Genomic DNA, 12,970 nt, shown 5'->3' with positions numbered 1-12,970 from the left:
GTACCTTTCAGGTTCTAGTCAAACGTATCAGTGGTACAATTCCTCAGTCTCCTCACTACTGTAGCCATGAGCAAGGCTGTGCTCTAGAACAAGTGTGAAGTGAAGTGAAGTGAAGTCACTCAGTCGTGTCTGACTCTTTGCAACCCCATGGACTATAGCCTACCAGGCTCCTCAGTCCATGGGCTCTTCCAGGCAAGAGTACTGGAGTGGGTTGCCATTTCCTTCTCCAGGGGATCTTCCCGACCCAGGGATCGAACCTGGGTCTCCTGCATTGGAGGCAGACGCTTTACCGTCTGAGCTACCAGGGAAGTCTACATATCCCCAAATCTGATCTCCCACGGGTTTCCCTTTGCCTTCACTTACATAACTTTCTCCACTGTAACTTCTCATCTGTTTAGTGTTACTTGGAGAAAGTCATGAAACCAGATGGGTCTGCTTATGCTCCCTAACTGTAAGATATTACCACTAACTGATTTTACACTAAGTTAGCTGGTTTCCTATAGCACCCATTGCAAGGTTTCAAGTCACATCCCAAAAGAACCTTCTGCTTTTCTCTGATTGCAAAACTATTAGACACAAGCTCTTATCAATTTAACTTTTCTCTATCTACAACCATCCTTGCTTGCTTACAACTGCCTCCAAAGAAATATCTTATCAAGGTAAGCAATTATTTTTAAATTTCTTAACAACTTATTGACCAAAGACTTATTAATTCATCTTTTGTTACCTGAATGTTATTGACCAGAAACTTAACAAATTGCTGGCCACAGGCATTAGTTTCTACAAAAATTCCCTGGTCAATAATGTGTTAGTACATACTGATAAAATCCTCTTGAAAGATATGCCGATTTACACTACCAGTAGCGTGAGTGTAATTATGTTATAGACTTTTTTTTTTCTTCATTTTATGGTCACACTGTCTTTGTTTCCTTTCCACTGGAAGTTACCATTTTCTCATCAATTTGTTCAGAAGAGCTCTTTGTACATCAAGGATATTAATCTCATCTTTCTTAAATATTTTAGAAATATTCTCCACAATTTGCCATCTGCCATAGGTTTTTTAACATACATAAAAGTTAGGTATTAAATTTATCTTTTTCTTTGCTGAGTTCTACGTTTGCTTTCATGCTTCAGAATCTTCCCCCTTATGAAATCAAATCAACATTCATCTATATCTGCTTCTTGTTACCATCCCAGCTTAATTCCTGACAGTAAGCTTTAATCCATGTTGAAGTTACTTTTGTGTATAATCCTTTCCCCCCACTGTGCAAAAAAAAAATCATCTCAGAACCATTTATTGACAAATTTACTCTTCCCTCTAGGTTTGAAATGCTAATTTTATCATATGCTAAATTTGTATAGACATTTGAACCTATTTCAAGTTCTGCTCCAAATATGCTAGTAATTAAGCTCTATTTTCCTGAGCTCCAAGTTAACCCATTTCTATTCTGCTGTGATGCTGAGGTGGGAACTCTGAACTACGATACTTCTTTGCCTGCTGATTTCAAGACTCACCAACAGGAGGCAGAGAAGCAATGAAGGTGGATAGAGGATGGACAATAAGAAGGGTAGACGACAGGAGATGATCCTTCCAGAAGGCTTGTTGTTTCTGTCTAAACAACCCCAGGCACAGCCCTTTGCCTCAGTAGCTACAGTTTCCAGCTTTCTCCCTTAAGTATCACAAAGCGAATAGAGGGCCCCTACCTCAAGCAGCAAGTTCCAGCTACCTGAGATCACCTGCGCTGAATCCTGAGTAGCAGCTAGGCAACACCCCTTTCCTTGGAGTTTTGAATGCTGGCTCCAGGGAGCCTCTCCCCTAAACTTTGTGGAGAATCCAGAAATAAACCCGTGCACTTACGGTCAATGAACTTATGGCAAAGAAGGCTAAAATATACAGAGGAAGAAAAAGAAAGTTTTCAATAAGTGATTTTGGGAAAACTGGACAACAACATCCAAAAGAATGAAGTCAGAACATTTTCTCACACTGCATATTTTTTAAAAAACTCAAAGTACACTCTTTTATGGAGAAGGAAATGGCAACCCACTCTAGTGTTCTTGCCTGGAGAATCCCAGGGACGGGGGGACCTGGTGGGCTGCCGTCTATGGGATCGCACAGAGTCGGACACGACTGAAGTGACTTAGTTTAGCTTAGCAATTTTGTTTCACCTCAGCCAAGGAAAACAAAAGCCAAAATAAACAAATGGGACCTAATCAAACCTAAAAGCTACTGGCACAGAAAAAACTACCAACAAAATGAAAAGACAACCCACTGGAGTAAACGAGCCGTCTCATAAGGGTTAAAATCCAAAGTACACAATGAACTCATAAAACTCAGTATCAAAAAACCAGAAGCCACTCAATTAAAAAATTGAGCAGAGGACTTCCCTGGTGATCCGATGGTTAAGAACCCACCTGCCAATGCAGGGGACACAGATTTGAACCCTGATCCAGGGAGATCCCACATGCTGCAGAGCAACTAAGTCCGTGCACCACAACCGCTGAGCCAGTGCTCTAGAGCCCATGAGCCACAGCTACTGAAACCCACAAGCCCTAGACTCCGTGCTCCACAATGAGAGAAGCCAGCACAGTGAGAAGCCTGCACACTGCAACTAAAGTAGCCCCCATTCACCCCAAATGAAAAAGCCTGCATGCAGTAGTGAAGATCCAGCGTGGCCAAAAATAAATAAATAAATCTTTTTCTTTTATAAATGAGCAGGGAACCTGAACAGGCATTTTTCCAAAGACAAATAGATGGCCAACAGACACATGAAGAGACGCTCAACATCACAAATCAGGCAAATGCAAATAAAAACTACCATGAGATATCATCTCACATCTATCAGAATGCATGTACGCTCAGCTGCTTCAGTCACGTCCAGCTCTTTGCGACCCCACAGGCTGTAGCCCACCACACTCCTCTGTCCATGGGATTCTCCAGGCAAGAATATTGGAGTGAGTTGCCCTTCCTTTCTCCAGGGGATCTTCCCAACCCAGGGATTGAACTTAAGTCTCCAGTATTCCAGGTGGATTCTTTACTACTGAGCCACCAGGGAAGAATGGCTATAGTTAAAAAGACAACAAGTAACAAATGTTGGCAAGGATGTGGAGGAAAGGGAGCCCTCCTACACTGTTGGTGGGAATATAAACTCATGCAACCATGATGGAAAACAGTATAAAGGTTCCTCAAAAAAAAAAAAAAAAAAATTAAAAACAGAACCACTACTAATGAAAAGAACAAAGAAGCAGAAGACCAAAAAGGAAAGAACACTTTCAACATTATAAACCAACTAGACCCACCAGATAGGTTTTCCCACAGAAAACCCTATGTAACAGTAGAATACGTACTCCTCTCCAGTGCACGGGGATCATTTTCTAGGATAAACCATAGGCAAGGTCATACTACAAAGCTCAACAAATTTAACAAAGGTTAAACTCATACAATATTTGTTCTCCCACTGAAAGGAAATGAAAATAAAAGTTATTAACAGAATGAAATTTAGGAAATTCCAAGTATGTGAAAATTTTAAAACATGCTCCTAAATAACCATAGCTCAAATAAATAGACAGGTATATATCACAAAATGCTCCAATGTGAATGAAAACACAACATACTAAATCGTACAGGAAGTAGTGAAATAATGTTCAGAGGGACATTTGTAACTATAAATACCTACATCAAAAAATCTCAAACCAACAACTCAGTCATGCATTCTTAAGACACTGAAAAAAGATGAACAAAGTAAAAATAAAGCAGAAAAAAAAAAGAAAACAATAAAAATTAGAGTGGAAATTAATGTAACAGAGAAAAGAAAACAGAGATTCAACAAAACTGAAAGATGGCTCTCTGAAAAACATCAACAATATTGACAAAACTTTAGCTAGATGGACCAAGAAAGATTCAAAATACTAAAATCGGTAATTAAAGGGGGGACATTGCTCCTGGTCTTAAAGAAGTAAAACTGATTATAAAGGAGTACTATAAACTGTACTGTTGTTGTGTCTGAATCTTTGTGGCCCCATGGACTGCAGCCTGCCAGGTTCCTCTTGTCTATGGAATTTCAGAATACTGGAGTGGGTTGCCATTTCCTTCTCCAATAAACTATATAAATAATTTAAATGGGCAAATTACTAAAAAGATACACAAACTACTGAAATTGATACAAGAAAGAGAAAATGTGAATAAACCTATAATAAGCAGAGACTGAAACATTTTTTAAAAATCCCACAAAGAAAAGCCCAGGCCCAGACAACTTCACTGATGAATCCACCAAACTTAAATAATACCAAGTCTTCAAAAATTCTTTCAAAAACAGAAGAGAAAAGCATAATTTCCAACTCATTCTATGAGACCGGAGACATCAAAACCTGACAAAGATATCCCAAGAAAGAAAACTACAGACCAGTATCTCTTACAAACATGGACACAAATATTCTCAATGAAATACAAGCACACTCAATCCAACAATATATGAAAATGATTATACACTATGCCCAAGTGGGATTTATCTCAGGAATGAAAGGTTGATTCAAAAATCTGAAAAGTAATAGAATAAAGGTCAAAAACCACATGATCATCTGAGTAAGATACAGAAAAAGCATCTGACAAAATCCAACACCACTGCATGATCTGAAATATCCAACGAACCAGAAATAGGAGTAAATTTCACAACCTGAGAAAGTTAAAGGCTACCCATGAAAAACCTACTGTTTCTTTTTAATATAAATTTATTTATTTTAAGCCACCTGAAAAAAGACTAATCAGGAACCAGATATGGAAGATCCCTGTCCCCACTTCTATTCAGCATTGTACTAAGGTTCTAGAAAGGGCAATGAGGCAATGAAATGGAACAAAAGGCATCCAGATTAGCAAAGAAGAAACTGCAGATGAACTAACTTGAAAGACTCATAATTCCCAATTTCAAAATTTCCAACATGGGCTTTCCTGGTGGTCTAGTGGTTAAGAATCCACCTGCTAATGCAGGGGACAAGGGTTCGACTCCTGGTCCGGAAGATTCCACATGCCAGGGGCCAACTAACGCCATGCACCACAACCACTGAGCCAACGCCCATCCTCCGCCACAGAGAAACCACCGTCAGGATAGTGCACTGCAATGAAGAGCTGCCTGCACTCTCTGCAGCTAGAGAAAAGACGACACAGACAGACGCAAAGATATACCATGTTCTCCAACTGGAAGGTCAGTATTGTCAAAATGACTATACTACCCGAAGCAATATGTAGATTTAATGCAAATTACCAACGGTATTTTCTACAGAACTAGAGAAAAAAATCTTAAAATTTGTATGGAAACACAAAAGGCCCCAAACAGCCAAAGCAATCTTGAGAAAGAAAAATGGAGCTCGAGCAATCAGGCTCCCTGACTTCAGACTATACTACAAAGCTACAGTGATCAGAAGAGTACAGTACTAGCATTTAAAAAAGAAATACAGATCAATGGAACAGGCAGAAAGCCAAGAAATAAACCTATGCATCTATGGGCAATTAATCTACAACAAAGGAAGAAAGTCTATACAATGGAGAAAGGACAGCCTCTTCCATAAATAGTGCTGATAAAATGCAACAGCTACAGGTAGAAAAATGCAATTAGAACATTCTTTAACACCATACACAAAAATAAACTCAGAATGGATTAAAGACCTAAATGTTAGACTGGATAATATAAAACTCTTAGAGAAAAACATGGGCAGAACGCTATCTAATATAAATCACAGCAGTATCTTTTTCAATCCATCTCCTAGAGTAATGGAAGCAAAAAGAAAACAAACAAATGGGACCTAGTTAAACTCAGAAGATTATGTATAGCAAAGCAAACCATAAACAAAAGGCAACCCACAGAATGGAAGAAAATGTTTGCAAACCATGTGACCAACAAGGGATTAATCTCCAAAATTTACAAACAGGTCATATGACTCAATATCAAAAAAAAAAAAAAAAAACTTAATCAAAAAATGGGGAAAAAAAAACTCTTAAAAAACATTTCTCCAAGGAGACAGACAGATGGCCAAGAGGCACAGGAAAAGATGCTCAATATAACTAATTATTAGAGAAATGCAAATCAAAACTACAATAAGATATCACCTCATACCAGTCAGAATGGCCATCATCAATAAATGGCCAACAATAAATGGTGGACAGGGTGTGGAGAAAAAGGAACCCTCCTACACTGTTGGTGGGAATGTATTGGTACAGCCACTATGGAGAACAGTATGGAGGTTCCTTAAAAAACTAAAAACAGAGGTACCATATAATCCAGCAACCCTACTTCTGGGCCTATATCCAGAGAAAAACCTGGTTCAAAAGGATACATGCACCCAATGTTCAGCACCATTTACAACAGCAAATACATGGAACCAATCTAAATGTCCACTGACTGAGGAATGGATAAAAAAAAAATGTGGTATACATATACAGTGGAGTATTTACTCAGCCATGAAAAAGAACTAAATAATGCCATTTGTGGTAAAATGAATGGACCTGGAGATTATCATGCTAAATGAAGTCAAGTCAGACAAAGATAAATACCCTATGACATTACTTATATGCAGAATCCAAAACAATGATACAAATGAACTCATTTACAAAACAAACAGACTCTCAGACTTAGAGAACACATTTATGATTGCTAAAGGGAAAGGGTGTGGAGGAGGGATCGACTGGAGTTTGAGACTGACATATACACAATGCTATATTCAAATTAGATAACGAACAAGGGCCTACTGTATAACACAAGGAGCTCTGCTCAGTACTCTGTAATAACCTAAATTGGAAAAGAATAGATACATGTATACATATATCTGATGACTCCAATACTTTGGCCACCTGATGCAAAGAACTAACTCATTTGAAAAGACCCTGATGCTGGGAAAGATTGAAGGCAGGAGGAGAAGGGGATGACAGAGGAAGAGACGGTTGGATGACATCACCAACTCAATGGACATGAGTTTGAGTAAACTCCGGGAGCTGGTGATGGACAGGGAGGCCTGGCGTGCTGCAGTTCATGGGGTCGCAAGGTGTTGAACACGACTGAGCAACTGAACTGAACTGATATATAACAACCACTTTGCTGTACACCTGAAACTAACATGTTGTTAATCACCTATACGCCAATATAAAATAAAAAATTTTAAGTCACATGAATCAAGCAAGAATATACAATGGAGAAAAGACAGTCTCTTCAATAAGAGGTGCTTGGAAAACTGGACAGCTACATGTAAAAGAATAAAACCAGAACACTTTCTAACACCAGACACAAAAATAAACTCAAAATGGAATAAAGATGTAAAATAAGACCCACGACTTATAGTAAGATATGACACTATAAAGCTCTTAGAGGAAAACAGGAGGAACATTCTTTGACATAAATGACATAAATGACATTCTCTGACCCACCTCCTAGGGTAACTGAAATAAAAATAAACAAATGGGACCAAAACTTAAAAGCCCCTGCACAGAAAAGGAAACCATAAACATGACAAAAAGACAACCCTCAGATTGTGCGAAAATAACTGCAAATGAAGCAAGAGACAAAGGATTAATCTCCAAAACATACAAGCAGTTCATGAAGCTTGATATCAAAATAACAAACAACTCAATCAAAAAATGGGTGGAAGACCGAAACAGATATTTCTCCAAAGAAGACATATAGATGGGCAACAAACACATAAAAAGATGCTCAACACTGCTCCTTATTAAAGAAATGCAAATCAAACTACAAGGAGTTATCTCCACACACCAGTCAGAATGGCCATCATCAAACAATGTACAAATAATAAATACTGGAGAGGGTGTGGATAAAAGGGAACCCTCTTTTACTGTTGGTGGGAATGTAAACCGATATAACCACCGCAGAGAACAGTATGAAGGTTCTGTAAAAAACTCAAAATAGAACCACCATGTGCCCCAGCAATCCCACTACTGGGCACATGCCCGGGAAAACGGTAATTCAGAAAGAGCCATGGGCCCCAACATTCACTGCAGCACTTACAGCAGCCAGGATATGGAAGCAACCTAGACGTCTACAGACAGATGGACACAGGAAGAAGATGTGACACATGTATCAATGGAATATTACTCAGCCATAAAAAGTGACCAAACTGGGTCATCTGCAGTGATGTGGATGAACCTAGAATCTGTCACCCAGAGTGAAGTAAAGCAGAAAAACAAATATCATACATTAACTCATATACCCATGGACAGAGGAGCCTGGTGGGCTGCAGTCCATGGGATCGCTAGGAGTCGGACATGACTGAGCGACTTCACTTTCACTTTTCACTTTTATGCACTGGAGAAGGAAATGGCAACCCACTCCAGTGTTCTTGCCTGGAGAATCCCAGGGATAGCGGAGCCTGGTGGGCTGCTGTCTATGGGGTTGCACAGAGTCGGACACGACTGAAGTGACTTAGCATGGAAACTAGATAAATGGTACTGATGACCTATTTGCAGGAGAGGAAGAGACATAGACGTAGAGAACACACTTGTGCACACAGCAGGGGAAGGAGAGAATGGAACAAATTGAGAAAATAGTATTGACATATATACACTACCATGTATAAAACAGACAGCTAGCGGAAGTTTCTGTGTAACACTGAGAGCCTGGTGCTCTACCCCTAGAGGGGTAGGATGTGGGGGTGGGAGGGAGGCTCATGAGGGAGGGAATATGTGTATATGTACAGCTGATTCACAGTGTTGTACAGCAGGAACACCCAATCGCAAAGCAATTATCCTCCAATTAAAAAATTGCTTTTTACAAATCATATGAATCGAACAGCATCTAATCAATAAACATTCTAGGAAAACAATGCCCATAATTGATTAAAATATGCAAGTTCCTTGAGTAATTTATGAAATAAAATCTAAATAGCAACAAAGATAGAGAAATAGAGTGATTTAACCAATGCAATATTTTATTCCAGAGCAAGAATCATTGCAGTTTTTCCTTTCTAGTTCTATATATCACCAGTTCCTCAAGAAAAATGAAACACGAAGAATCATAAAACTGAAAGGCTTATACAGAATCTCAACTTCCTGAGCTGTAATATGAAACTAAAACACGCTAAGAACAAAGAGTTTGACCAAGTCTTGGAGGTTTGATTCTGTATTTAAAACCAGATATTCAAAGATGAGATGAAAAGCAAAAAAGACATCTATTATGCCAAAATATCTTAGACCCACGACACAGTTTCAAGGCCCTATGGATATTTAGGGGCTGGCACAAAGGCAGCAAAATCTTACTGTAAATGCCAATTACAGAAGCCTTTGATAGATAAAATTTAACTCACCGTCTGTGTCCTTAACCATATCAAGTTTGAGGGCCTTTGTTCCATCAAAGCAAAATGCCCGGATGGAATTCAATCCTAACAATAATGCATTCTGCTTTATTTTTTCTACTTTTTTGGATATTTTATCCAATGCTATCACTTCTCCCTAAAAAAAAAAAAAAGAAACATAAAAAAGTGCAAATACAGAGGAATCATGAAAATTATCAAAGAAAAAATCTCGTGAATAATTATATTCTTCCCCACTTTCCTGTTTCCCCCAGTTTTAAAGGTGAATTCATCATCCAAAATGTATACTAACGTTACATCGACTACCTATTAAGCGTTTCCTTTTAAAGAACACAATCTTGCCAGATAATTTCTTATAATGCCCATCTACTTTTACTCCACAGAACTCAAAACTGAACAGCAGTGTTAGCAACCTTCTCCCAGGTGGTGCTAGTGGTAAAGAACCTGCCTGCCAATGCAGGAGATAGATGTAGGAGACATGGGTTCAATCCCTGGGTCTGGAAGATCCCCGGAGGAGAGCATGGCAACCCACTACAGTGTTCTTGCCTAAGGAGCCTGGCGGGCTACAGCCCATGGCGTCACAGACTCAGACACAACTGAAGCGACTTATCACGCAAAGAAACTTTAAAATATCCATTTGAGATAAATATTAAAATATCACCAATTCGATGTGCCCTGCTCACCTCTGGAAGAGTATGTTTTTCTGAGACATTTGCCTTCTAGAACTCTGAGATGCAAACGAATGTTACTTGTAAAATCAGCCTTCATCCCAGTACTTTCTGGGCTATGTACACGTAACAAAATTCATGTGAATTCTGACAACTAAAGACAGAAAAATATAAGCCTGTATCACAGCAAAATGTTCTGAACTATAAAAAATAGATCAAAAATAATTTTACATGGAAACACTTTAAGTCAAAGTCAATAGGGACTTCCCTGGCAGTCCAGTGGTTAAGACTTCATGTTCCAAGGCAGGGGGGGTGGGTTTGATCCCCACCTGGGGAGCGAAGATCACACATGCAGCGGCACAGCCAAAAAAAGAAAACATGAAAAACAGAAATAATAATGCAACAAATTCAATACTTTAAAAATGGTCCACATAAAGAAAAATCTAAAAAAAAAGTCATTAAAGAGAAGAGGCTAGAGTTTTCTGAACAGGCTGTGATACTCATAGTCAAAGCTATGGTTTTTCCAGAAGTCATGTATGTGATGAGTTGGACCACAAAGAAGGCCGAGCACTGAAGAACTGATGCTTTTGACCTGTGGTGTTGGAGAAGACTCTTGAGAGTCCCTTGGACTGCAAGGAGATGCAACAGTCCTGAATATTCATTGGAAGGACTGATGCTGAAACTGGAGCTCCAATACTTTGGCCACCTGATGACAAGAACTGGCTTATTTGAAAAGACCCTGATGCTGGGAAAGATTGAAGGCAGGAGGAGAGGGTGACATGGTTGGACGGCATCGCTGACTCAATGGACATGGGTTTGAGCAAGCTCTGGGAGTTGGTGATGGACAGGGAAGCCTGGCAAGCTGTGGTCCATGAGGTCGCAAAGAGTCGGACATGACTGAGCAACTGAACTGAACTGTGATATTCACGTGGTATTTTAAAATGCTCTGTGAAATGGTTCTGCAGAGATAGTGACACAAACTCTTCAATGTATTTTGCTTTTTTTCCCTTCTTGTGTGACGTATGCACTGACTGCACAGACTATACAGTATTGAAGATTTGCTCATCATGTTCCTGGAGGTGACACCAGACTGAGCAGTTGGCACAGTTCCAATTAATACCATGATGGAAAGGAAAACCATTTCAAGTAAGTGGAACTGGAAAAGTAGGCCAAAACCACCAGAATAAGGTTCCAGTGTAACCACAGTGAAGGAGAAAGTGCACTGGCTGAAGGTTGCTTTTAGAGAAGTACGAGACGGGAGGCTACACTCACACACAGTCTGGTTAACTATATTAAAACAAATCAACAATGACAACAAATCAAAAGCAGTAATGAAATCTGGGATTCAGTTCCGACTCAATTATTTCTATTCAGGTTCCTGGGGTGCTGGCCCACTGGGATGTTGCCTAAACAGCCCCAATTTTTCAAGTCTTCACATATTCTCACCCTCTGCTGTTGACCTTGCAACACTCAGCTGGTCTCAGTTGGTCTCAGCCACGTGGTTTCCACTGGCCAATAGGATGACAGCAGAGGTGATGTAGGCAGAGATGCGAAAAGCGCTCCAGCAGCATCCTTGTTCTGCGTTGTCCTCTGCCACTGCTGACCATCACTACTGCCCTCTGCTGGGCGAGCACCCTGGCCCCAAGGGAAGCTGAGAGACACAGGGGCCAGAAGCAAGACACTCCAGTGGCCTCAGCTGAGCCAAATGCCATCCAACCCAAGTGAGTGAGCCCATCAAGGTCATCAGAACCTCTGGCTAACCCATCACTGACCCACTGCTAGAGCCAGGCAGGCTGGGATCGACTGAATTACACAGACCCCAGAATGGACTCAGGAGTAAGCCGTAAGCCACCCAGGCTGTGTGGCTGCTTTTAAACAATGCTGATGCTGAAGCTGAAGGCCACCTGATACAAAGAGCCAATTCACCGGGAAAGACACTGATGCTGGGAAAGACTGAAGGCAGGAGGAGAAGGGGGCGAAAGAGGATGAGATGATTGCATGGCATCACTAACTGAATTTGAGAGAACTCCAGGAGACAGTGAAGTTTAGGGAAGCCTGGTGTGCTGCAGTCCATGGGTCGCAAAGAGGTGGACACGACTGAGTGACTAAACAACAACGTGGCTGATTTTTCCCTGCCAAATGCACTCCTCTCAGAGTCCTCCCAATCCAGCAGCTCTGCCTCTCGAGATTCTCTGGCCAAAAACCTAAGGAGTCACCCTCAGTCACTCCCTCATTTCACAACCCACGTCCAACCCATCAACAACTCCTAACAGCCCCAGCTTGAAAACATAGCCAGAATCTGCCCAACTTCTCACCCCCTCTGTGATGTCCCCTGACTTACTGTCTCCTAAGTGGTCACTCTGCATCTATTCTGCCCTCTTACAGCTTGTCTGAGGCCTCGGCCAACGTAAGAAGCAATCTCCCATCTCTGGAGCAGGTATGAAGTCCCCTCAGACCCTCGCAAAGCTCCTCCGCCAAAATGCCTCGGGCCTGACCCCATCTCTCTGATTCTCTCCCTCATCACTTAGTCCACACAGCAAAACTACTTAAGGTTCCCCCAGAAGTCAAGACAGCCTCCAGCCTCAGCGCACTCACCCTTATCATTTCCTCTCACTGGAACATCCGTCCCACCTGTACATCTTTCCCAAATACCACCTTCCCAGGGCAGCTCTCCCTTGCTACCCACGTGAAACTGCAAACTCACTCTCCCTTCTCGCCATATTCCCAAGCCCCAGAAGCCTCCCTTTGTGTTTCACCACAGCCCTTACCACAATTACATATGCCTTATCTTCTACTCATTTGTTATCTGTGTCCCTTTAGGTAAGCTCCATGAAGAAGGACATTTTGGTCACTGTGCTTTATTGGTGTACCCCAGTACTCATCGTAAGGATAAGTATTTTTTAAAATCAGTCCAGCCATCAATTAAAATCTGACTCTTGATCAAGAAAGCGGTAATTTCATTGCCTCATTTTATTTTTTTTAATGTCCTTAAAGCTTCA

At 40.7% G+C, this 12,970-nt stretch overlaps 1 protein-coding gene and 1 non-coding gene across 7 annotated transcripts in view; both read right to left on the bottom strand.

The window, feature by feature from the left end:
* The window catches only part of NSUN6 (NOP2/Sun RNA methyltransferase 6), an 83,237-nt gene that overhangs the window by 22,577 nt on the left and 47,690 nt on the right, over nucleotides 1-12,970 (bottom strand). For all 6 annotated transcript variants that reach the window (XM_040248078.1, XM_040248080.1, XM_040248079.1 and 3 more), the window contains one exon: nucleotides 9,298-9,442. In XM_040248078.1, the coding sequence (XP_040104012.1) occupies nucleotides 9,298-9,442 (145 nt within the window). The remainder of the gene's footprint in view (nucleotides 1-9,297; nucleotides 9,443-12,970) is intronic.
* Nucleotides 237-308, bottom strand: TRNAW-CCA. The gene has a single exon. It is a non-coding gene; the product is annotated as a tRNA-Trp (tRNA).

The sequence above is a fragment of the Oryx dammah genome, unplaced genomic scaffold (assembly GCF_014754425.2).
Source record: "Oryx dammah isolate SB20612 unplaced genomic scaffold, SCBI_Odam_1.1 HiC_scaffold_10, whole genome shotgun sequence".
NCBI classification, from domain to species: domain Eukaryota; kingdom Metazoa; phylum Chordata; class Mammalia; order Artiodactyla; family Bovidae; genus Oryx; species Oryx dammah.
The sequence above is the reverse complement of the archived record's forward strand: the minus strand, read 5'-3'. Positions and strand labels throughout refer to the sequence as shown.